The sequence below is a fragment of the Mustela nivalis genome (assembly GCF_964662115.1).
Source record: "Mustela nivalis genome assembly, chromosome: 4".
NCBI lineage: Eukaryota > Metazoa > Chordata > Mammalia > Carnivora > Mustelidae > Mustela > Mustela nivalis.
The window spans coordinates 90,237,242-90,264,620 of NC_139023.1; the positions used below are offsets into that span (position 1 = coordinate 90,237,242).

At 37.1% G+C, this 27,379-nt stretch overlaps 1 protein-coding gene and 1 long non-coding RNA gene across 3 annotated transcripts in view; one reads left to right on the forward strand and one right to left on the reverse strand.

Moving 5' to 3' along the window:
• PRSS12 (serine protease 12) overlaps positions 1-25,544 on the forward strand; it is a 76,354-nt gene extending 50,810 nt beyond the window's left edge. Inside the window, exons 9-13 of one of the 2 annotated variants that reach the window (XM_082727392.1) lie at positions 5,346-5,551; positions 8,657-8,735; positions 9,424-9,546; positions 21,695-21,975; positions 23,411-25,544. In XM_082727392.1, the coding sequence (XP_082583518.1) occupies positions 5,346-5,551; positions 8,657-8,735; positions 9,424-9,546; positions 21,695-21,975; positions 23,411-23,718 (997 nt within the window). In that variant the 3' untranslated portion in view covers positions 23,719-25,544. The remainder of the gene's footprint in view (positions 1-5,345; positions 5,552-8,656; positions 8,736-9,423; positions 9,547-21,694; positions 21,976-23,410) is intronic. The other variant, XM_082727393.1, reaches the window with a different exon arrangement.
• Positions 23,000-26,953, reverse strand: LOC309862955. Its single transcript, XR_014310813.1, has 3 exons — positions 26,508-26,953; positions 26,213-26,257; positions 23,000-26,000 (listed from the first exon to the last, which is right to left on the reverse strand). It is a non-coding gene; the product is annotated as an uncharacterized lncRNA (long non-coding RNA).
• Between the last annotated feature and the right edge of the window lie 426 nt (positions 26,954-27,379).

Here is a 27,379-nt window from a genome sequence, read left to right on the forward strand (position 1 = left end):
TGTTGTCTGCTGGGAATTACTGCATGCCTATAGCCCAGTGGGAAATCTTTTCCCGTTTTTCTAAAGATGACACAGTCCTTAACCGTTTTAAAAAAAAGTCACAGGAAATTTTTTTAGATTCCACTATATTGTTGAGAATGTCTTTATTTAATCATGTACTTTTATTAGTTTAAATGTTCCTTAATTTCTTCTGTTGATGTATCTAAAATGGTACATTATTTTAGTGTGTACATTGATAAATTTCTAAGAGATCATCCTTTGTTTTATTTAATGACTCTAATTTTGTTTTCTGTATGTTTACTTCTACATGTCATCTACTTCTATGGTATTTATCATGCTTTTTTGTCTGTTCTTTGTGTAACCTTATGTTTTTTGATTTGCAAGCAACCCAATTTTCTATTGTCATTCTTTCTCTAGCATTCTTATTGTTCTACTACAAGTTGTTTTAAAATTTTTAACAAACATGCTGGCATATTTTCTTACCAATTTCAAAAATAATTAACTGTAAGTTTCCCTTGCTGAAAAATATCAAGACATTTGGCACTTTTACCTCCAATCATCCTCACTTCCCAAACTCATGGGAATCACCTGGGATTTTAACTTCAGAATGGTATTAATTTTTTATTTTCTTTGAATTATGCCTATTTGAATTTCAAATTGCCTTACATTACACACCCACATTATCTGCAATTATTACTATTTTTTAAAAATGGGGGCACTTGTGTGGCTCAGTGGGTTAAAACCTCTGCCTTCAGCTCAGGTCATGATCCCAGCCTCCTGGCATCAGGCTCTCTGCTCGGCAGGGAGCCTGCTTCCTCCCCTCTCTGCCTGCCTCTCTGCCCACTTGTGATCTCTGTCAAATAAGTAAATAAAATCTTAATGATTACTAAAGGGGTGCCTGGGTGGCTCAGTCAGTTAGGCTTCTACCTTGGGCTCAGGTCATGATCTCAGGATCCTGGGATCCAGTCCCATGTCAGGGTTCCTGCTCAGTGGGGAATCTGCTTCTCACTCTCCCTCTGCCTCACCCCTTACTCATTCTCTCTTTCTCAAATAAATAAAATCTTTTAAAAAAGTGATTACTAAAATAAGCAACTTATGGCAATTCTGACTCAGAAAAAGGAAAGAGAATACGAGTAAACATTGGAGGAAAGAAGAGGAATATGAGAACAGATATACAGAAGGTTAAAAAAATTGTGAAAGAGTACTGTGAATTACTTTTAGCTAATAAACTTGGAAATCTAGATGAAATGGACAATTATCTGGGAAACCACATTTTCAACAAATATATAATTATGAAAATTGATAGAAAACCCAAATTAATGATCATGGAAGAAATGACTCCGATTTTTTGCTCAAAGAGTTTTGACCAATATTCAATTCAGATAAGTCCCAAGTTATATAAATTGTTGCAGAGTGAGAAAAATATGAAATTCTTTTCATTTATTTAAGGAGGATAATATAAATTGATTTCAAGACTGGACAGTCTAAGTACACACACACACACACACACACACACACACACATGAACCTACATACAAAAATTTAATAAAATGTTAGCAAATTTAATCCAATGGTGTACTTAAATAAATTTAAACAAGTGAGAGTCCATTGTAAGAATAAAAGAATGGTTCCAAGTGAGGCATTCAATTAATGTATTCCAGTGTGTCATCTAAAAATGAAAATAAATGTGATTGTTTAGTAATCGTGAAAAGTTATATTTTAAGAATCATCATTCCTTCCTTATATCTATTAGGAAGCTTAGAATAAAATAAAACTACCTTAACTTTATATCGCAGTCATCAAAGAGGAAGAAAACAAGGGTGCCTGCTATTTCTGCATTGACTCAGTACTATGTGAAGGTCATTACTAAGCACTGAGGTATCAGTATTGGAAAAAAAGTCAGAATTGTTATGAGTAATATGCTATTCCACCTAAATAACACAAGAGAATCAATGGGAAAGGCACTAGAACTAGTGTTTATTGATGTAATCATGTAAATGCAATTAAAAAAAAAGTTTTATTTATTGATTTGACAGAGATCACAAGTAGGCAGAGAGAGAGGAGGAAGCAGGCTCCCTGCTGAGCAGAGAGCCCAATGCAGGGCTCGATGCAGGGCTTGATCCCAGAACCCTGGTATCATGACCTGAGCCAAAGGCAGAGGTTTTAACACACTGAGCCACCCAGGTGCCCCAGTAAATACAAATATTTTAAAAATGTAATAGCTCCTATAAGCAAGGTAAAAAGTAAAAAGAAAACAATGTCATTTAGATGGTACAAAAACAAAGAAATGACTGGGAATAATCACAAGAATTGAGACCTATGTGAAGAAAAGAAAATGTTTACTGGAGGTAGAAGAGCTAATAAGTGATACACCACAATGGAAAGACAGAACAGAAGTTAATGTAACCTATAAATGCTGTCCTCATATTTCTTGGTGTATTTGGTGGGGTGGTGGTGGGAAGAGAGACTTGATTTCCAGGTTCATCTGAAATCATATCCATGTGGTATTGGCACCAGAACAGGCAAGACATCAATGTCTCTAACTGCACTAGTGGTTAGCAACCTTGGTTGTACAATTAAAATAACGCTGAGAGTTAAAAAAAAATATTATCCATGCCCAGGCCCATTCCTATGGATCCTACTTTAATTGACATTAGGTAGGTTCAGGTTTTGCTATTATTTTAAAGGCTTCTAAAGGTAATTTAAATGGTAATCCCCAAGGTTGGGGATAACTGAACTGTAAAGACCAAGAAATGGCTTCTGTACATGTAATTGTGATAAATGATTAAATTAAAAATAAGCCTTTCAAATCAGTAGGAAAAGTTATTAGGATTGTGAACTTAGGGACTAAAATTAAGCCAGATCCCTTACTAACACTAAACAGAAATAAATTCCAGACAGAACTATGATACACAAAATAAAACAGAAAAAATTGTTCTTTAAATAGTCACATTTTAATTGTATGTATTTCAAATGAATAACTTCCTTTCCAAAGACTTGCCCTGTATTCAGCAATATATATCCAGAACCTTAAAAATCTTTATACCTGTTGAACAAAAATGCTACTTTTGGGAAGAATTCTAAGCTATCCACCAACAGTTACATTTAAGTATATATCTATAATTGTAAAAAGTCTTGAATTTTAAAAGTAAATGTGCAGCAGTAGGGAAAAAACTTTAATTTTTCTATATTAAGGTTTTTCTTCTAAGGAGATTTTATTTATTTTGAGTGTGAGAGAGAGCACAGGATTGTGCACATGTCGGGCAGTGGGGACTTGTGCAGAGGCAGAGGGAGAGAGAATCTCAAGCAGACTCCATGCTGAGTGTAGAGCCCGAGGCAGGGCTCAATCTCAGGACCCTGAGATCATGACCTGAGCTGAAATCAGAGTTACGGGACTGAGCCACCCAGGAACCTCTATGTTAAAGTCTGATGCAGAGCTTCCTGAATAGGAATCATGTAGGGCTTATTTAAAAAAAAATAGATCGCTAAGTCCCACTGGTGATACACTCAGAATCAATCCAAGTGGCCTTTTAAGTACTCTGAAGTTTGAGATGCACTAAAGTGTTCAATAAATCTTTTTAACCAGTAAAAATTATGGTTAGTATTTTCCCCATAAGTATGTACAGGAAGGGAATATACAAATGCTAGCAGCGTATTGTTGGGACTTTATATACTTTTATTTTGTAAATTTGATACAATGAGCATTTATTACTTCTATAATTAATAATAAGTTTCATATTAAAAAAGATTTACTTTAAGAGTACTGTTAGAGTCACCTGTTCAGGCATAGGGGTCTTCCATGACTAAAAGTTTATAATGGGTTAAATCTTATTTTTATTTGCACTTTTTGTCAGAGTAGCAGTTAACTAGTTAGCTGTACCAGTTTTTGAAGTAACTGTGTTGCCAACCACAAGCATGTGAGTTCAGGTTTCATTGCTGAAGGAGGTAATTCAAATGAATTTCTCAGAGAATCCATATCAATAAATGACTTTGCTAGAGATTCTGCATTAAGTATAAGGAAAGTATAGTAACTTTAAGTAGAATATATTTTGATGAGAGAAATATGGTCCAAATTGTCATTTTTAATGAATCAGTTTCTTTTGATTTAAAACCTGTCTTTTGCCTATTTTTCTCTTGGTTGTTAGGTCTAAAAAAAATTTACGAATTTTGAGAAATTTTTTTTTTTTGGTATGATAGTCCCCTCTATTGGGTGTATTCACCAACAAATATATTTGTAAGTACGTGTTATAAATATATGCATCAACCTTTTAATTTATCTCCTACTTTTCCTTAGGGTGGCTTTTAGTAAAATAGCATTCCTAATTTTTATTGAATTTATTAGTCCTTTAAAGTATATCACCTATGTCTTGTTTAATAAGTCTTTCTCTAAGTTGAGGTTGTAAAGATAATTTCCTCATGATTCAGAATTTAAAACTTTGCCTTTCCTAATTTTGCCATTAGTTTATCAAGAATTGGGTTTTGAATATGGTGTTAGTTTGAAATATTTCATGAATAAATCCCTAGTATTTGGATATTTAAAAAAAGTACTGTGCAATTAAAAACAAACAACAACAAAAAAGTGACATACCAAAATAACTTTTACTTCTACTTCTATTTGTGATTCCTAGTTTTGTCTTTCTCTGTTAAAAATTAGACTTTTTAAAAAAATTAGACTTTTTTATTTCTAAAGAGGACTTTAAAATTTTTAGCTCCGTAGGCTATTATTTGACCTCATATTTTTCTTGGCAGTTTTAACCAACTTTAAAAGAGTGTTATGCGCTATAAGAAAATTTTGAGATAATTTTTTTCTTGCTCAAACTAGACTATCATGAATTTCTGACATGCTTATTTAATGTGACTTTCTCAGCAGAAGCTAAATTAGAGGCAACTAACTAATACAATAAGGAAGCTCTGGGGTAGGAAAATAGAGAAGGTTTAGTTATTACCTCTTTTTTAAATTTTAATTTTAATTTTTACTTTTTTAAAGATTTTATTTATTTATTTGACAGAGAGAGATCACAAGTAGGCAGAGAGGCAGGCAGAGAGAGAGAGAGAGGGAAGCAGGCCCCCTGCTGAGCAGAGAGTCCGGTGCGGGACTCGATCTCAGGACCCTGAGATCGTGACCAGAGCTGAAGGCAGTGGCTTAACCCACTGAGCCACCCAGGCTCCCTAGTTATTACCTCTTTTAAGCTTTTTTTGGACAGAGTCATGACGTAAATATTTTTTAGCACTCATAGATGCTGATTTTAATATTTAAGAGTTAACTGAATGAGACTGTATGTTGTGGTGTATTCAAATGTACGATCATCTCGTCCTCCACATCCTCAAGAATGCTCTGTTCCCAGGGGCCCTGCCAAAGCAAGAACCATGGCTTATTTTGGAGAAGGAAACGGACCCATCCATGTGGACAATGTGAAGTGCACAGGAAATGAGAGGTCCCTGACTGACTGTATCAAACAAGATATTGGAAGACATAACTGCCGCCACAGTGAAGATGCAGGAGTCATTTGTGATTATCTTAGCAAGAAGGCAACAGGTAACAGTAATAAAGGTAAGTCATTTTCTGGGGCCAATACAAGTCAGAGTACTTTTCACTTCATTAGTATAAACAGTATTTTGATAACAAAAATCTCCTTCCATAAGACTGTACCTACTCTGTGTTCGTATTTAGAGGCAGTGGTTCCTGACAAACTTGACTGATGGGGCTTACATGGGGAGCAGAGTTCAGGGGTGAGAGTGAATTTATAGGATTTGACATCATGCCCTTTTGACATTCTCAGCCACTTCTGTCCCATTCTTTCTCTGGATGTAATAAAACAGTCAAACTTGTTGGTATCTTTGAAGATTTAGAATTGACATAGAAAGAAATGAATTTTTCTATTATTTTTATTTTCTTAGAGGAGGGAGAGAGGGGAGGGGAGAAGAGGCATTGGGAGAGAGAGAATCTCAAGCAGGCTCCATGCTCAGTGTGGAGACCAGTGTGGGACTTGATCCTAACCACCCTGAGATGACGACATGAACCATTTAAGGGTTAAGTCAGAGACTTAACTGACTGTGCCACCCAGGCGCTCCCCAAAAAGCAAAATTTAAAGATGAATCACAGAAAGGAACTTCTTCCACTCTTACCGATATTTTAAACAACCAGGATAAACTTAAAAGTAGTTGCAAAAAGAATATTATCTTTTGTAGAGTTTAGTTTCTGAAATTTAGAAACATTAAGGAAAATGAGAAATAATCTTCCAGTATAGTACAGATGTTTTGTACTTAAATACAAAGGTCCTTTAAAGCTGAGAGTAACTTTTATGAAACAATGAATGGCTTAAATGAATAAAAAAGTAGCTATTTTGTAGAAAGCTATGGTTACATTTTTATGAAAAGAAAAATCACCTCTTTATGTATGTTGAAAGTTCATAGTTTTGATGCATTGGACTTTCTGAAAATTAGGTGCCTATATTTGAGCATTCTCATTTTCTAACACCTTTTAATTGCTAAAGACAATGCAAAAATAAACTGGATGCAGTTAATATGATTTTTCACTGTCTAAGGAGCTTCTCAGCTTACCAAATCACATATATTTAATATTACTAAATAGTATACATATATAAGTATTAATTATAACATAATGTGTTAAATTCCTTTCAATAATTTAAACTACAGTTAAAAATGGAATATAACTAATTCTTTGGATTATATCAAATTTCTGAAGCAGTAGAAAAACATAAAAACTTAAGAATTGTAAATGTTTCTAACTATATTCCTATATAAACCTACTTTAAAGTATGAAATACCATATGTATTTCATTACTTATACATTTGTTTTCGTAAATTCCTAGAGTTGTAGCAACACTTATTTTGATACCTTTCCATGGTTCAATACCACCATACATCAAATAACAAGATTTCATTTTAGACCAGCTGGATTACAGAATCTGTCTGGCTTATTAATCTATTGATTTTGTATTGAGGTTCAAGATCTAGTGACTTTTTTTTTCTTTTCTTTTCTTTTTTTTTTTTTAAGAATTTATTTATGTATTGTAGAGAAAGAGCACAAGTAGGGGGCAAGGAGAGGGTCAAGCTGACTTGGCACTAGTGCGGAGCCCAGCGTGGGGGCTCTATCTCATGACTGTGGTCATGACCTGAGCCAAAATCAAGAGACCTCCACTTAACAAACTGAGCCACCCAGGCACCTCCCTAGTGACTTCCATAAGGGAATTCACACTCAGGCCATTGGTTATTGGTCATCTGATGGGACCCTTTTTTAAATGAACTTCATTTTGCTTTCTAATTTTTTTTTTGTTTTTGTTTTGGTAACTGTGGATTTTATGGCTTTAAATAGATTTTACGTTTTTATAATCCGGTGCCTTGCACCAGATGATGTAAACTTTCAGTTTTGCTTGCTCAGTATTAATTACATCATTCTTTTATTTTGGTGTTCTATGCATTGACTTGACTTGGACCATTATTTGAAACTTATGTTTTTCTCATCTCTTATAATTTGCTGTGTCATCTAGAGGACTCATATCCTAAAGAGATGAGAATTAAAGATTGACAGCATGCCTCTGAGATCATTTGGCAAATTAATGATTTTGGTACACGTAATTCAATCTCTTTCTCTCTGAAGAAATAACTAATGCTGATTCCCTACTGAGCTCCCTTTTACGTGATTATTTTGGGAGAATATTAGTGTTGATTAGATTTTTTTTAAAAGATTTTATTTATTTATTTGACAGACAGAGATCACAAGTAGGCAGAGAGGCAGGCAGAGAGAGAGGAAAGGAAGCAGTCTCCCTGCTGGGCAGAGAGCCCAATGTGGGGCTCGATGCCAGGACCCTGGGATCATGACCCGAGCCGAAGGCAGAGGTTTTAACCCACTGAGCCACTCAGGCGCCCCATGTTGATTAGATTTTCATGGTCATGATGCAATTCTCAGCCTTTTCTTCTTACACAGATAGAAAAACTATCTATCGATATTTTAAAACATATACTTAACCAAGGAAACAAAATACTATAGAGATTCTCCTCCTTCCTAAAATTATTTTTGAAATAGTCATACTTTCTTTTGTATACCACTTTTTCATACATTTTAATTCTTAACTCTTTTTTATGCTCTTGATCGAGTCTATTATCTTGGGAAGTTTGACTATATTCCCTCAAATGCCACTTAGACTGTTTAGTAAAACTTTCCATAAGTTAATTTGCTATATGATTAAATGTAAATGTGAATTTAGATCAGAATCCCATTCCAGGAATGTGCTTTGCTCCTTTAAATTAGATTTTTGTAGACATGGCTTGGCAATGTTGTGTATGAAGAGCAAGTAGTTTAGACCAGTATTGCCTTTGCAGTTCTCTTGCTTTACCCTTCCTACACTCCCAAATGATTTCTGAAATCAGTGGAGGAGATGTAGGCACCTGTAGGATGATGTACTGGGCAGAGTCCACACTTAATATGGGAAACTTCCTCAAGTTCCTGATCTGCTTGGGAATTCTTGGTAAAGTGAGAAGACATTTAATTTTTATTATAAGAAACAGTATCCTATAATTTGAGGAGAGAAGACATTTTAAAATAGAGAAGGAAGCAGCAGGTAATGTGTCACTTGTGTCTTTATCCCACTATCAGCAATATGATAATCTGATTAATAACTTCTGTCTGCTTCAGAATCCCTCTCGTCTGTGTGTGGCTTGAGATTAGTGCACCACCGGCAGAAGCGGATCATTGGTGGGAAGAATTCTTTAAGGTAAAATGTTCTTTTCCATATTACAGAATTATCTATATATAATTATCTCTACACAGTGTTACAAATTGGTTTTTTTTTTAGTGTTATGTAAGGGGTTTATTTTATTTATTTATTATTGGGTAAATTAAATACAGATTACACTAATAATTTCACATTTTTTGAACTACATTTACTTTATATAGGTCATGTTGTTAGATCACTACCCTCTGATTTATAAAATAGATACTAAAGTTATGTGGTAGAAATTAATTTAACAGGAGGTCTGAAAAAAACACATAACTACAAAATTCATTTAATTTAGAATATATTTGTTTTAGACTTGACTCTTTTAATATAATTTCTTTTTTTGTTGCATTTACTCATGGAAAACCAGTACTTCGCTTATCAGATACTTCCTTAGGCTGCCTAGGTGAGGTAGTGGGGAGAGAAAATACACTTCAAACAATGAAGTATAAAGAAGACTCAACTTGATTCTATGACTGTCAGGATAGGTGGGATGCATACAAATACCCACAAGGGAATCTTCAGTGTGGACTGCTCAGAGTTCTAGGAAGGGATTTTTATATCTGAGGGTCCCTTTTGTACTGCTTTTCTCTAACCTGCAAGCTTTCTGAGTCATTGTTTTAATGGGTGCTTTTCTCTGCCTTTTCTACCTTATGTGGAGTTAAGTGACTTACCTTCTTCTTAGGGGTGGTTGGCCTTGGCAAGTGTCCCTCCGGCTAAAGTCATCCCATGGAGATGGTAGGCTTCTTTGTGGGGCCACGCTCCTGAGTAGCTGCTGGGTCCTTACAGCGGCGCACTGCTTCAAGAGGTATGTGTCTACCTTTCCAGACGACTCAGTTGGGCTCTTATTTGCCTTTCTTCTGATTCCTTTTTTCTCTGTTGCATACTGGAAGCTTGGGGTGACAGAGCCAGGCTACTAGTCTTCCTTATCTATGCCAACAGCACTGTGGAAGTGGGGGGAAGTAACGGAAGGAACAAAGAGATCCTTCCAAAAGCTACTGGGGTACTAAAGCAAGCTATAGGGAATAAAGACGATGTGTTTTCGGGGGCAGGGGGAGGTGGCTGTGTTAGTGCTTTTCTCAAGAACATATCTGAGGGTGACATCATAACCCAGCAGACCTAGAAGAGACCTCGGATTATCTAGTTACAAAACACTAAGAATAGGGAGTACACATTTTATTGTTTTTGATCTTTTGGGTCTTCTTGGTGTTTTGTGCCTTTTAGATTTCTTCATTTGTACCTTCTAGAAATGTTGCATCCTGATTATTTTCTCATGTCCTATTTTATCAGTCCAATCTCAAGTCTTCCCAGTTCAGAGGGGAGGCCATGCAGAGAAAATAAATGTGCCAGAATCACACTGCTCTTGGTAGCAATGCCTGCAGTAGTACCTGGCTCTCCTTTCTTCTTGTTCTGTTCTTTTTGGTTGGCCTGGCTCATGGCCATTTCCTCAGCATGAATTTTGTTATGTCTAAATGCATACCAATCTTTGGTAAAATATTGATAATTAATGAGGCAAGGTGATGCGTATAGGAGTCTCACTATATTATGTATTTGAAAATGGTCATAATAAAAAGTCTTACATAAAATGTATAACATGTCATTGAGAAATTCTTACAAGCAAAAATTTATTTTATATTTTTCCATATGTGATTTTATAAGGCTACACTGTATATTTGTAATTTATCCATATAGATTTTGTTCACTTTAACCACCATGTGAATCTTAACTCCTATTGGAAGACTACATCACAGCTTATTTATTCCCATACTAATGGGTAGTTAGGTGGTTTCCATTCTCTTACTATGAAAAAACTGTGTAATAGTAGATATCCATTCTATGTCTCATTGGGTACATATATGTGGGAGCATTTTGCTAGAGTATGGGTACATTTCAATTTCACTTGGCACTACTAATTTCCTTTCTAAAGAAATTGTATCCATTTATATCTTGGCAATGTGTAAGCCCTCTCTACTCAGATCCCCAACTCAACTTTATACTATCAACAGTCTTACTTTTTGCCACTATTAAAATTTTGGATTTCTTTTTAATTCCATTTCCTCGATTAGTGTCTTCCTCATTCATGACTTCTTTGTTTATATCCTTTGCTTATTTTTCTGTTGGATTTTTTTTGTAATTGATTTAAAAAATTTGTTCTGTGTGCATAGTCTTTGTTGTTATATATTATAAATACCTTTTCTCAATCAGGGGTATGTCCTATCACTTCTCTAAAATCTTTTTCTTATAAGGATATTTTAATTTTAACATGTTTAGGTATGTCAGTTTTTTAAGTTTGATAGAAGTTTTTATATTTTATTTAAAAAATCCTTTCCTAGCCCTACTTGATGAAGATACTATCTTAGTTTTTCTCTAAGAAAATTTATGTTTGCCTGTCATGTTTAGGTTTTTAATCTGTTTACAGTTTATTTTTGTGTATATGGTATGGGAAAGGAACCTAACTATACTTTCATGGATAGTTAGTTTACCAGCACTTTTTATTGAACATTATATTCTTTATGCAATGATTTATCACAACTATGTTGTATGCCAAATGCATAGTCTGAGGTGGGGCTCAATCCCATGACCCTGATCATGACCTGAACTGAAACAGAGTTAGACGCTTAACCATTTAACTGACTGAGCCCCAGGTTCCCCAAGGGGCCATTTTTAAAGTGTGGTCTTTCTATAAGATACATTCAGCTTGTTAAAAATCCAGCTTCCTGGGCCTCTACTCCAGATCTACTGAATCTTTGGAGCTGAGCCTCAGGAATTGGCATTTTTATCAAGCATCTCTGATGATTCTTATGGGAAAAGTTTTCAATTAGCAATAGTCGTGCCTCGGATAAACCTCATTGGCTATGATACTGCCACTGTGCAAAGCTTCTGATGATTCTTATGAACACTAATGGTTAAGACCCACTTGCCTGGTGGCCAAAATAGAGTATGATCTGGATTTTTGAATAATGATGATGAGGAAGAATTTATTGGAGTTCACAGGATACTTATCCATGTCCTATTCAACACATTAATCACTAAACTGGAAAAGATGCCAAACATATTAATCACTAAACTGATAAAGACACCAAAAAGATGGTAAATTAATTATATTTCTGGATGTCAGAAGATTGAGATGGACATATGTTGGAGATAAGATCCATGATAGCAAAAGGTCTTGATATGCTGATTCTAACAAGCATTGTGGAATAGGGAGGAAGTAAAATGCTGACTTTAGTTCCAGGAAACTTGGCTTACATGTTGCACAAGTGAAAAAGACCTCATGAGTTTTAGAGTCCTGCAAACTTAATATAAGTCAGTGATGTAATGAAGTTTTCCAGAGTTAATAAGTAGTGGGCAGCACTGACAGAACAGGGGCAAGACAGCATTGATGAGCCTTGCTATTCTTATTGTACTCAAGCTATTGGCAGAGACAAAAGCACTGTCACTATCAAAGAGAGAGAATTATGTTCAGTTCTAGGTGCCACACCATGAAAAAAAAAATGATGTGGTATACCAGGGAAGGCAAAAAAGACAGGGGAATTTGTGTGGAATTGGATTAGATTTGTTACCTGTTGATTCAAGTACCACAGATGGTAATGGGAGAAAAGATAATTTTCTTTTTAACATGAAGAGTTGTTTATTTTTTATTTCTTTAAGATTAGGACTAAAGATGGAATGGGCCGTATGTGGGAGGAATAGTAAGTTCTGTTATGAAGTATGTTCAAGCACAGAGGTTGGATTCATGTATTGGTAGAGGCTGAAGGTGGATAATGTCTCATGTTGAGAACATGGTGGTGAAAAAACTTGAGACATATTTGAACAGTGGTGGTTATTAGTTAAGATAGTGATCTAGAGCTTTGGTAGTGGACTTAGAGTAGAGAATCAGGAAAGGCCTGGAGTGCCAGGATAGTGAATTTTGTTTCATTCATGAGGTGGTAGAAAACCACTAGTTTTTTGAGGCTCGAAATGAGATCAGAGAGTTTTAGGAGATGAGTCATTTGGAGATATACAGGATAAATCTGAGGAGGTAAAGCAAAATTACTAATCCAGGGGTCTGTGAATGAGCTTCAAATTATATGAAAAATCTGCATACACACTTCTGGAGTGACTCGAATTGGTCTATATTACCAAGTGATTAAGACTCACTGTGGCTGGAACTAGGCGGAGACTTATTACAAGGCTATTATAATAGAGACAGAAGGTAGAAAAGGAGGGAGAGAAAGCAGACCCACTGTGACAGAAATCAGTGAAACTTGGTACTGTGTAACAAAAGACTTGGATCTGGCCATTGAGACCAAGGCCACAGTTCTCCAATTTTAGCTTTAATTTGTGGAAATTATTTAGCCTGTTGGAGCCTCAGTTTTCCCACCTGTAAAATGAAGGCAATAACGAAGGAACAAATGATCTGCTAAGCTTCTGAAAAGTTAAAAACTGTAAAATTCAAAACAAATAATGCCTATTATTATGTTGAGTTTCAAGAAAGGGAATCAAAGATTATTATTATCAAAAGTAGGAAATTCAGGATGATATTAACACACCGACTACTGGAAAAAAAGACGGTAGGAAATTATAGAGAACCTGGAGAAACCTGTCTTAGGGCTTAGAGTTTGGGCAAAATAACTACAGAGGTTCAGTTTACATTATCTTCCTCTTGATTAAGATACCTTGTCTTTCAGGTCTCTGTTAAAAGTTATGGACTTCAGGGTTTAAGGCTTAAAGTTTTAAAGTAGGGAAATTACCCAAAAATTGTACTTGAGGTTGAAAACTTTTATCTGACTTATGGGTTCCCTAGATGGTCTTTTTCTTTTCTTTCTGGTACATGTTTGGGTTTGTTTGTTTACATGTCATTATTCCTCCCCTGGCATGCCCCTTCTAGATTCTTGCTTAAAGTCAGTAATCATCTCACTTCCGTTTATAAACTGAGTGTCTAGTGTATTACTTGGCACAGAGGAGATACTCCTAAATGGTTGTTGCATGATGAAAGTGGGGGCTCAGTTGCCAGATAGTGGATCTGTTTAAGAATGTTGGATGCTTTTAGAGGATTGTGGTATCTTAAACCTAGATCAACAGATAATTCCTTCCATATGTCATTTCTGAATTTCTTCCCTTTATCTGCTCAGTATAAGATAAAGACAGTTAATTAAAAAGTAGAGGAGCAGATGATGATACACAGCATTTTGAGATGCTGTAGATATAATGCAAGACTCTCTTACTATGTGTAGGGAGAGAATTGTTTTGCAAATGTGTTTTATATCCATCTGACTTGGTCTGTAACCTTTACCAGATTTCATAGACTTCCTGTTCTGCAGTGCCTAAGGAGACTAGAGCTTACATCTTTATTGCAGTGAATATATTAAAAAACTAAGGACACTTACTAGTGATTGCGAATAAACTCCCAACTTTGTTTTTTTCTGGGTTCAAGGACTTTGGATTAAAACAGCCCTCCTTTAATTATCAGAAATGCTGAAATTTGCAAAAATCAATTATCTTTGGAATTGCAGGGAAACTGCCCTGTAGAAGCAGGATCTTCAGGTTCCAAGAGGTTATATCTTCCTTTAGATTTCTTGGGAGTCTGATTTATTCACTTTTTATTTTAAAAAACATTTATTTATTTATTTATTTATTTATTTATGAGAGATAGATTGTGGGAGGGAGAGAGAGAGAGAAAGAGAGACTCTGAAGCAGACTCCATGCTGAATGCAGAGCTCGATGTGGGGCTTGATCCCACGACTGCAAGATCATGACCTGAGCTGAAACCAGGAGTTGGACGCTTAACCAGCTGAGCACCCAGATGTCCCTTAGGAGTCTAATTTAGGTCTACTGGTTGGGGACCTAAATTTCATGTTTAGAAGTTAGCTCTCACTTCCTTTTTCTATTGATAGCTCAACTGCTTTAACTACTGGACTTCTGCATATGTTCTATAATGGTTTCTTGTTCATCAGGCCTTCCTTGATGTTTACTTCTTGCAGTGATGATATAGGCCAGTGTTCTTGAAAACTTTTTTTGAAATAGGGTTTTTTTTTTAATAAGGCATAGACTGCTGTTACTATCTGTGTTATTTTATACTGTGGAATGACAGATTTTTATGTTTATTTGTTTTGCCTTTATAGTCATTCTTTTAAATAACCCTCATGTCAGAATAATCTAAGAATGATGGCATGGGAGGTTGAGATCAGAATGCAGTTACTTCAGATCCACAATCCTGTCATATTCATTTTACATAGGGTAGCCTCTTTACATGATAAGGTACTTTACTGTAAGGCTGACAGAGTTCCAGTAATCAAATTCTAATTTGTTTCTAACTTTCACATGTGCTGTGTCCCAAACACTTTTTTATGCCATTAAAATTAGGGTAACTGAGGTAATTGGGGAGTCACCATTTATAGGCCTTCTATCTCATTTTTCTCATTTTTCCTAGTGTTAATGCAATGCAGACTTTGGAATGCAGTATCCTGTTGGCATTTTGAAATGGAAACTTGGAATAAATCAGGTTTTTTTGTAGTCCCTATGAAACTTACATAATATAAATTACTTGCTTTTGATATTTTCTACTCTAAACTATGAGTATCATGAAATGACCCTGTCTCTATTGTGGCGCAGCAATGTAATTGAGAGAAAAGTTCATAAATATTACACTTAATTCCTTTTAGTTGCTTATTCTGGTAACAAGCATCATTTGGTGGAAAGAATGCAAAATAAGACTCTCTTTTTTCTGTAGTTCTATTGCAAATTTGGTTTGATCATGAATATATAGCTTCACCTGATTTTATCTTTTTGATTTTTTTGCCTAGAAACACTATAGCAGCTAGAAATTGTCCGAGACTGTTGCTCTGAAAATCAGAAATGTCTAAATCTTTGTAATTACGAAGATGAGCCACAGAAATAGTGCAGTCACTTTTTAAAATCATGGGAGTGTTAGGTGCTCAGCTTATGCTCCAACATAACCTAGAATCTAGTAGAATTCATTAGGAGCATGGTCTTTTAGTGACATACATAATACCATCAATCATGCTAAAACCATTTCCTGAACACATACACAACACACACACACTATATATGTGATGTATCTACACACACACACACGACACTGTGAGATCCTGCAGAGAAGGTCACTTCTAAGCAACTATAACCATTTACACAAGCAACTTCAATCACTTTTTGAGTTTCATCCAGACAAAGCAATAAACAGATTCTAGTAGTAGCAGATGTGTACAGGTTGAGATAGAGTACTTTTTAAAGAGATGAAATCTATGTAGAAAACACATATAAAGATCACACCCTGCAGCGTCAATTAACTCTTTTATTTTTAATTCCAGTAATTTTTTGTTCTTAAACTCTAGAATCTCAGGAAAATGGGGGCATTGGATTTTACTAAACTGCTGTGTTTCAGATCCTTTCTTGCTCAAGCTTGTCTGGCAATTTCATCCAATTTTTATTTGAGGAGGAGTTGAAGGCATTTCAGCAAAGCAAACAAGTGGATGGTGTGTCAGCCAAACCTAAAATGTTTGTTTTAGAAGGATTTTTGAATATAATAAAGTCTGTCAAAGAAACAGAAGCTCAACTAGAGTTTTTATGTTGGGGGGAAAAAAAAGGTTCCTTGATATGTTTTCTTAAGAAATCTAGAACTACAGTAAATGTTTTCAGAGTCCACAATATTAAGAACCTCAGCCAAAGTGTTATCCCTGGAGTATATAATCACACCCACTAGGAGAGGTGACAGTAGAAGACAAATATTTGATTAGCTAACTAATCCAGTCTTGTTTGGATGTTCTTCAAATTCCAAGCTTGTGATTATTTCTAAGAATAACTGGAGTGAAAGGAGTGTGGGAATCCTGGTTAGGTTTAGAGGGTCCTTAAAATTAGGACAACTTTAAAAGTATAGGTACTAATAGATTCATTTTGACAAGAATGATGCTTTTCCTCTTTTTCTCAGGTAAATATTTTGTTTTCAGTTTAATATCAACTCCTGATAAGTGAGCATACTAAATTTGGAGTATATTCAAAAGTATCGGCTGAAATGTACTTGATTTGAGAACACAGTATATGCATGTAATATGTATTGGTTTTGCGTTTTGATGCCTTTATGTAATCTCTTATGATGCTCACTTCACCTCATGCGATTCTAGGCATACAGGGGGCAAGAGTTATCACTTTGCCTTTAAGTCTTTCGTGTAGTGGTTCTTAAGCCTGACTGTGAATTTGAATCACCTATGGTCCTATGTCAGCCCTATTAATTTAATATTCTCAGAGATTGTGTAGCCTGAAAATTTATATTTTTAGAAGTGGTACAGGTAATTCTGGTAAACAGCAGCATTAACAAGAACATTAGATATTTGGGGGATTTAAAAAAATGTAATAGGGGGTGCCTTGATGACTCAGTTGTTGAGTGTGTGACTTTTGATTTTGGTCATGAACTTGGGGTTGTGAGATCTAGCTCTACAATGGGCTCCACACTCCACACAGTCTGTTTAAGATTCTCTCTCTCTCTCTCTCTGTGTGTCTCTCGATTCCCCTCCCCTCATGTGTACATTCTCTTGCTCTCTCAAAAAAAAAAAAGTACTAGAAATTTTAGTGATGGTGTTATAGAACTGGTGAGAAGTGGACTCTGACTTCAGTTAAGTTAGGGATGACAGTGTATATATACAGATGTGGAAATCTTTGAAAAGAAGTTTTACATACACTGATTAAAACTTTTCCCTGTGCCACCCACCTTGCCTAGTGCTGAGGATACAAAAATGAGTATAGCATAGTTCCTACACCTACAGAGTCTTTACCTGGGAGGACCTGATAACTTAGTCTTAGAAACTGTTATAAATGTGAGAACAGTGTGATTGGGAGTGTTCAAAGACAGGATTGGGCAGTTTTCGGGTAGGGCAGGCAGAGCTTCCTAGGAGTTGAGACTTGAGTGATAAAACCAGTTTTTGCCATTATTAGAATGGGAGGGGTGGGATGATACTGCAAGTAGTCTGAATAAAGACAGGTGTATGAGACACCTCTTCAAGCAACTAAAATGATAGGGGCAGAGAGACCAGGCTGGTATCCGGTGGGCAACGGCCATTCTTGGATGAATTTGCATATCATGTAAGGCATTTGAACTTTATTGTGTAGACAATGGAGAGCCCTTGAAGGGTATACAAAAGAGTAGTTGTGTTGTCAGACTGAAACCTCACTCTGGCTGTAGTTATGATGAAGGGACTGAAAAAGTTAAAACTCAAAGCAGCAAGGCTATTGGACAGACTGCTGCAGAAGTCCAGGCACAGGCATGAGGTGACACATTAAGGCAAGATTGCCCAAGACTTTAACAATGGAGTATTTTAATTAAAACAAAATTTCCTTGCTGCAGTAATGTCGTTTCTTTGTTTACTGGCTGAAGACTCAATTTTTAGATCATGTAGAATATATTTATATGGCTAGTTTAGATACAAGGATTACTTTAGCAAAGTATCGCAGCTGTATTTCAAAGAGGGGAAAATATTGCAGCCATGACTTTTTTTTTTTTTTTTTTTTTGGTGAACAGTAATGTAATTATCTGAAAGGATATAAGAAGTTCACATATGAAGGGAATGTCCATAATTCAGGCTTAAAAATTATAAGCAATATAAGAGACTGCATTAGAGAGATATAATAAAACAGGGTACCTAGTTTATGCCAAACTGTTTCTTTAGACCAGTGCCGTCTAGCAGAAATACAATGTGAGCCACAAATGTGACTTTAAGTTTTCCAGTAGCCACATTAGAAGATTAAAAAAAAACCTAATAGGTCAGGGGCAGCTGGGTGGCTCAGTTGAATGTCTGACTCTTGATTTTGGCTCAGGTCATGATCTTAGGGTTCTGAGACTGAACCCCACATCACACTCAGTGGGGAGTCTGAGAGTCTCTTCCTCTCCCCCTGCTCATGTGCATTCTCTAATATTTAAATAACTATTAAAAAAAACTGAGGCTGAATTAATTTTAATTATATATTTTATTTAACTTGGTATATCCAAACTATTATTGCAAAATATAAAAATTGGGATATTTAATACTTATTATCTATGAAGACAATATATTTAGCAATCTTTTTCATACTAAGTATTCAAATCCATTGTGTATGTTATACTTTGAGCACATTTTAGTTCAGACTATCCACATGTGGCTACTGGCTACAGTACTGGACAGTGGAGCTCAAGATAATTTCTTCAACTCTATGCTAAAGATATATGAAACATTCAGCAGCACTTCCAAGGATATATTGGCAATTTTTTTTCCCCTTAAGATGTATTTATTTGAGAGAGAGCACACGAGAGCAAAGTGGGAGGGGCAAAGGGACAGGGAGAGACAGAATCTCAAACAGACTCCACCTTGATTGTGGAGTCCCACTCAGGGCTCAATCTCATGACCTTGAGATCATGACCTAAGCCAAAACCAAGAGTCAGATGCTTAATCAACTGGGCCACCCAGGTGCCCCTTGGCCATTATTCTTTTTAGAAAGGTGTTAAATCACTTGAGGTTTTACTTCAAAACCTGAATACATTAATTAGGCATACTGAATTTTTATAATAGTATCAGTACACAGAAAGTAGAAATGAGGGCGCCTGGGTGGCTCAGTGGGTTAAGCCGCTGCCTTCGGCTCAGGTCATGATCTCAGGGTCCTGGGATCGAGGCCCGCATCGGGCCCTCTGCTCAGCAGGGAGCCTGCTTCCTCCTCTCTCTCTGCCTGCCTCTCTGCCTGCTTGTGATCTCTCTCTGTCAAATAAATAAATAAAATCTTTAAAAAAAAAAAAAAAGAAAGTAGAAATGATGTATTTAAATCTGATTTTTTTCCATGAGTATTACTTTTTACTGTTTCAGGATATGAAATAATGCCAAACTTCACTTAAATTTTGAAGTGGAATCCACAAGAGTGTATTCTCTGGGAACAACGTATAAAAAGCCTTCTGAATTTTATTTTATTTATTTTTTAAAGATTTTATTTATTCATTAAGCCACCCAGGCACCCCGAAGCCTTCTGAATTTTAAAGATCTGTGATGACTTAAGGTTGGAAGTGGAGGATCAAGGAATCACAGGAAATTGTTAGTATTACAGATCAGCAATAGGTGGCAGAAAAAGAGATATCATCTTCATTGCACTGTTCAGTATTTTGTGCTGACATAGTTAAGTAAACTACTTTATATACCACAAGACCCATATAGGGGTATTTAGTGTTTGAGCAATTTAGAATTTCCAGTAATTTTATAGGAGGAAATGTGAGGTTGTACTTAAATAGGCAGTCACTAGAAAATCCTGACTTCTCTAAATTCACATTCAAGTACAGGTCTCCTATCTAGTGTAAGACTTCCAAGTTTTCATTAAAAGAATTAAGGTGAGAGCTGTACCACATGTTTTCCCAACTCAAAATCAGATGCTAGCCCAAAGTAGGAGCTGAGTTGATGAAACCACATATGAAAGGAATGAAGGACTGAGTTTTTGCAAAAGAGTGATTGTGTAATCCAAGCCTGGTAAAAAAGGGAAATCATAAGTGGTGTGAGATTGCAGTAAATGAAACTAGTGGGATTAAAGGATTGAAGTCTAATGGGGTTGAAAGAGTATAGAGCTGTTAAAACTGTAAAAATGGGAGGTGGAAAGTAGGAAATGCTTGAAATCAAGACTTTAAAAATGTGTAGTATTTGGTGAATACCAGTTCTGGGTATCATGATGGGAGTAGGTGAGAAAGTTAGGGAACTAAAAGGGCATTTTGGAAATTAAGCCATCAAGAATGTTTTAAGTAGTGGTAGGTGGTAAGTAAGCAAGGTGCTATAGAATCTTAAGTGAGTAAGAGGAAGTAATCAGGAAGTGGGGTGGATCATGTAGTCTATGTCAGTAGTTCTCAACTGTGGCCAGTTTGCACCAGAGAGGACACAGGGAAATGTTTGGAGACATTTTTGGTTGTCAAAATTGAGGGGTGTGTGCATGTGCTTTACTGGCCACCTTGTGAAGAGAGGCCAAGGATGCTTCCAAACATTCTACAATGCACAGAATAGCCTTTCTCTCACAACAGAGATTTATCTGGTTTATCTATGTCAGTAGTGCTGAGGTTGGGAAACTGCTTTAGGTTGATCCACCACAATCAAGGTATGTGGTTGAAAAAACAAGCTGAGAACTCTCAATTTAGTAAATATTGTTTCTACTTAAATTGAATAGTTTAAGGGAAAAACACATTAAAAATATACATTCATTTACTGAATCAAAATATATGCTGCATTTCTACTTAACAGGGATCACTGTTGTGTTTAAGATTCATCAGTGAACATAAAGATTCTTGCCCGTGGATAGCTCTTGTTTAAGCAGAGGGAGACAGAGCTACAAATGTAATAGTAACTCAGATGGCCTGTTAGAAAGTAGTGGTAAAGAGAGAATAAGGATATTGGGAGTGCTGGAGGACAAAGGGTAGACTGCAGTTTTCAATCAGATCTGGATAACATCTGGACAGATTTGAGAGAATATACTGAATATATGTCACCCTGAAAATATAGTTTTGGTTTGCATTCAGTTCACAGAAACAGGAGTCAAGTGGGTTGTGCTAAGTGCTTTGAGGAATACAAAGCTAGACCAGCGATGATTTCTGCTCTCCAGCTTTCTGATGAACTAACATCTCAGAAATGATAGAACAACAAAGACAGCAAATACAAGACAGTAATTTTACTCTATACTGTTTGTTCCTGTTTTCATCTTTTTTCATGATGGGAAAATAACAAGTTAACAATTAGCTGTTATTTGCTACTTGTGCTCCACATTTGCTTCTTCTCAGGAAACGATTACACGGGAACCTGGATTAAGCTGTGAAATGAAGCGATGAAATGGGTTTGAAGTACACAGCCGAGAGTGGTGGGCTCAGAGAATTGGAAAGGGTAAACTACAGAAAGGGATAACGATTAGGAAGAAAGTAGCTCAATCCACTGTCCCTGAGAGTTGTTTCCAACCGCTTACTACTCTCTGCCCCTCAGGTATGGTAACAGCACAAGGAACTATGCTGTTAGGGTTGGGGATTATCATACTTTGGTGCCAGAAGAATTTGAAGAAGAAATCGGAGTTCAGCAGATTGTGATTCATCGGGGCTATCGACCTGACAGCAGTGACTATGACATCGCTCTGGTTAGATTAGAAGGACCAGAAGAGCAATGTGTTAGATTTAGCAGCCATGTTTTGCCGGCCTGTTTGCCACTCCGGAGAGAGAGGCCACAGAAAACTGCCTCCAACTGTTACATAACAGGATGGGGAGACACAGGTAATGTAAATACAAAGAACGAATGAGACCTGGGCTTGTTCTTGTGTCTGGGATTATCAGTACTTTTTGGGTGTACAATGGTTATGAAAACCTGGGTTCAGGCTTAGTTGTTTAGAAATTCTGCCAAACATTTGGATTCATATCCTGAGGGTACTGTTACCATTATTATTAGAACAAATTGACAGAATTCAATTGCCTTATAGGATAGAGAATCCTGTACTCTCGGTTCCAGACTAGCAGGGAGACCGAGGAAACCAATTTTTAAGACCCTACTCCAACACATGTGCCTGGCTGACTCTATTTTAACTTTTCCAGGACAATGATATAGCTACACCAGCAGAGGGCTTTGGTATATGATGGCCTTGCTTTTTCTGTAATGAAGGCTATTATCAAGCTCAATTTTATGGAAAATCTCTAAATATAGAACAGACAAAAGAACAGCTGCTTTCAAGTGGAGATCCCACCCTCCCAACCCCAAAGCTAGAGCAAGATGTTCATTTTTCAGTCAGGCAAACAATTTTCTGGACTGCCTTTGCTACAGAATTAAATCAGCTAGTGCTTGTTCAGGATGGCCCCTGAAACGGATGTGGGGCTTACCTGGATTGGGTGCTTGATTCACAAATGGCTATTGAGGAAGAAGTGATAGGTTGACCGACTGCTTTCCATTAAAAATGAACAACACTGATCACTGTACTCTTGAAAGACCATGAAAGTAGTTGTTCCCTGTGTGATAATTTCAGTGTTTTATTTAGTCAACACTTGTGTTCATCAGACACTGCACAAAATATGGGCTACAAAGCAATTACAAAATTGCATTATTTCATAGCTGCAGAAAAGTGAGAAAACACTTTTTGGATGATACAATTATCAAATCTAGAGTACATGCCTTCTCTGTACACTACGGGCATCTATGAGGCAAATTGAGTTTCTGGGAAGGCTTTTAATTATATCTATTACAATTCATGAGGGAAGGTTCATTTACCTTCCTATAGACACATAATTTAACAGAAATGACAAAGTCGAGTCAGTTTCACACAATGTTTTATTATGAGTTATTCCAGTTGAGTAAATACGGTGCAAGAAAAACAATGCAATTTACATCCAAGAAAAGACTCGTGGAGAATATCAGTTCTACATTTTAGTCACTGTACAATGAGTAGCTTGCCAGTAGAGTACACTAACCTCAAATGGTCAAACTTAGGCCTGTTTGGTATATAGTAATGTTTTGCTTCTCAGTACTTATAAAATGCCATGCTTACATTTAGAGTACTTCTTGCCACTTTATGTCCTAAACCATTTAGTTATTACTCATTTAAACTACACTAGATCACAGTAAGGTTTTTATTTTTAAGAATATTAAATGTTCACTTAACTGTTAAATGTTTTCTGTAAGGTCTTTAGCTGTCATCTAATTCAGATTATTTGGTCTGACTAGGAAAAGCTTATTCAAGAACTCTACAACAAGCAGCCATCCCCCTGCTTCCCAAGAGGTTTTGTGAAGAACGTTATAAGGGTCGGTTTACAGGAAGAATGCTCTGTGCTGGAAATCTGCAGGAACACAAACGTGTTGACAGCTGCCAGGGAGACAGTGGAGGACCACTCATGTGTGTTCGGTCAGGAGAGAGTTGGGTTGTGTATGGGGTGACCTCCTGGGGGTACGGCTGTGGAGCCAAGGATTCACCTGGTGTCTATACCAAAGTCTCAGCCTTTGTACCTTGGATAAAAAGTGTCACCAAATTATAATCCTTCACAGAAATCTGAAGGGAATATGTTGGAAAATTTTCAACCTCTACATTAACACTCAGCCAGAGATGCCAACTTATGGGGATGAGAGCCATGTTCCTGCTTTTGTGTTGTGACTAAATAATGTACACCACTGCTGCTTGAGAAATTTGTGATGTGAACATTCTTTGTTAGATACCTCAGTGTAGTACTAATTATTCTTGATTAGCATTGTTGAATCTTTATTCTCATCACTCTCCAGAGATTACTGTCAGTTGTGCAATAAGGCAGTCTTCATTTGGCTTACAAGTTTATAACTGAATCAATACGGTTTATTAAAAATAGTATTGTGTAATTAAGCTCAGATTTTCTTCAAGACTGAGAAATTTCCACAATGAAATTTCTGTAGCCTTTGATAAATGAGGAAATCAAGGGCCAAAAAGGTGAAGGAATCCATTATAAACCTAAACTGGAATAGGATCAGTCACAATACATTCCTGAATGAAGCCTTTGTACCATGCAACATATTCTAGTTACCTAGCAAAATTTGGAATACCTGAGAGTAAAGAATGTCTTCAAATTGTTAGGATGTACAACTTAATTTATCCATCTTACTTGTTAACATCCCCTAGCAGTTACTTTCAGCTACCCTAAAATTTACAGCTTTATTTTTCCCTGGCATCATGCCAATTTGCTGTACCATGACTGAGAGTGCCATCTATTGCCAACTTTCTTGTAATGACCAAAACATGTACATGTCTACTGTCCTGTCCCAGCTAGTAAAAATAACTATTAAAAAAGCTTTCTCTGCTCATGTAGTGGGAAGAAAACTCTAACTTGTGTCCACTAATTTAATTCATATACCACCTACATGCCAGGCCCTGCATTAAGTGGCTATGCACCTCACTGATAATTTATAAAAGGCTGGTAAGAAACATACTCAGAGGCTAAGCTAAGCCCGTGGGATCCAGTACTGACCCAGTACTAACAATGTTCTTTCCTCCTTCCACTGAGGTCTGCAGGCCATTTTCCCCTTTGGCTAATTCCCAAACCAGTAAGGGACAGCTGCTTACCATGTACCCTTTCAGGACATTCCTGATAGCAATGCAAAATCTCTGCTCAAACACAGAAGGCATGCCCCTCAGGCTCCCTAAGCAATCACCACCAGATTATGATTGCTAACATCAAGAGCCCTTAGGTTTAAACAGTTTTTGTATATCCAAGAAATAGATGCATAAAGATAGGTAAAAAGGTCAGTGTGAACTTTAGGATCAAGATCAGTTAAGTAATCCTCTTCAAAGGCTAAATCCACATGAAGGGGGCTTCAATACTTTCTCCACTGCATCCACTTGTGTCCTTTTTGTAAAAAACTGGTGCTAACATAAAGGTGCTTAATAGTGTACAGAACTGCAATGCTGTATCAGGCAGAACATTAAAACTTTTCTAAAAGCTCAAGATTTTTGATAAAGGAAATTTTTAAAAGCATTTACATTTACAGAAACGATAGAGCTACACAATGCACACCTGCACAAGGGCTTGAGAAAACGTGCAATACAGGAGAGAAAATTTATCTCTACTGAAATGTCGCACAGGCCACCTTTCTAGTTAAACTATAGTGCAGATGCAAGGAACATTTATATTGAAATTTTATTAAAACCAGAGGTCGGACACTTTAAAGACAGAGAGTGAACAGGCAGCCTACAGTTTGCTCAAACTTGAATACTTGGTTCATAATGTATGTCTTTATTATAGCTAATTTTTTCTTGTTAAGCATTAAGTGTCACTTTTAAAAGACACAAGTGTTCTGTGCACATTTGTGTGAATAAAGTGCATAACTGTTCACCTTATACCATAGTCTTCATCTTTTGTGTGGTACAAAATGACTGTGCTGTCCCTTAGGGGTATCTGCCTTTAATGTGGTTTCCCTCCCAATACTGTAGTACCTCACAACGATACCCCTTCATACTACTGCAACACCAGTTCTTCCCCTAAGAGGTAGTCTTTATAATTTGCAGTGACAAATACCTTTCCACCTCCTTATCATTTAGTCAGAGAACACGGATTCTCCAGACAAATCAAGCATTTTAATTATAGCAAGCAAGAAAGTGCTCACCTATTCTCTACGCAAAGGCTATAGGCAAAAAATTCAGACCTATATCGAACACACCACCCTGATAATTTCCAGAATATCACTAGCCACTCAATACCCAAGCTGTTGAGATTTAAAATCACCTTTTGGCAGTGCGCCACAGGCTTCTAAACAAACAGGACTTCACCCATAGCACATGGCATTTCTTGATTACCTGCAAGAGAAGATAACCAACGTTGAAACACTGATCTGTACTCACATCACGGTGCTGAAGTCTTAGCAACTTTCTGTTACTTTCTATTTAGCTGGCTATTAACTCCTTTCCAATTACAACGTAACAGCAAAAACGGGCCCATTCTGTCCTTCCAATTCCTTAGCACGAAGGGTTTCAGACGGACTACGAAATATTAATAAAAAGGAACCTACCAGGTCATGTTTTCTATCGTCCATCGGAACAATTACTTCTGCTTCCTGGAAACATTGGAACCAAGAGTTAGATGTGTGCCCGATAACCCAGCACCCTCCAAGCTTTCTCAAGTGAAGAATGTTACTTGTGCAAGTCAGAATCTGATACCAATTAAATGGTGACAGCTTTGCCAATAAACAAGAATATGCTCTTCCATGGCTAGGAAGGGAGACTGCCACAGCCGACAGGTCCCAAAGATACATGGAGATTCACAATCCCATAACGGATGCGCATGCACAGCGAGACACTACTCACCTCCATCTGAACGGGGGAGTACCGGCGAAGCAGTTTCAAGATGGCCACTGGACACCGACAGCGGACTTCACGACCTTTGGCGAAGTCGCCCTGTGCTTCCAGCCTCTGCCCGAGGGCCCAAGACCCGAGCGCGCTCGGCCTCTTGGACTCGGCAGCCAGGGCTGCACGTGGCCGCCTCGTGACCTCATGAACACCTAAGTCTCCTCAGGTTTTCAAACCCAGAGGTTTTCACAGCTGAAGTGAACCTACCACTATAAGACTCTTGAATCTCCTGCATTTTAAGTAAGCCAAAAAGTTCTGCCCCAATTACCACCGTGGTCCACAAGACAACACAGCCTACCTTAACGTAACCCAACCCCGACGCCTCCCGGATGTAAAAGGCCCACTCTCTCGGCGCACGCTCTCTTATAGAGCTAGTGACGCTATTCCGGGGAAGCGCCGCGAGGGGCGGGGCGCACGCGTTTTTCCCTCCGCTCCTTCCTTCACGGCCCCTTCAAGGTTCCACCCCTTCCTGATGGCCCCTCCCTCCTCTCAGAGTTTGCTCCACCTCCCCCGCCCGTCGTGGGGACTGGGCGGCTCACCAGCGCTTTGATTCTGACGCACGCGCATACAGGAGTCAGAAGTTCTCGCGAGACTAGGGAATCCTGATTCTCTAATATCCGGCCGACTGGGAAGGTGAAAAGTTTGTTTACTGTTTACTTTAGGGTAGTTACGTTTGAAGTTGCCGTAGTTACCAAAACACAAAGTTATATAGTTTTCAGCTTCTAAATTTTTAGGTGGGTGAATATATACGGGACTAGCTGATTTTTTTGTCTGTTCATAAACTATCCCGGACTTTGGTCTTCCGCTGGAATTGCTGTTCCTGAAGCGCA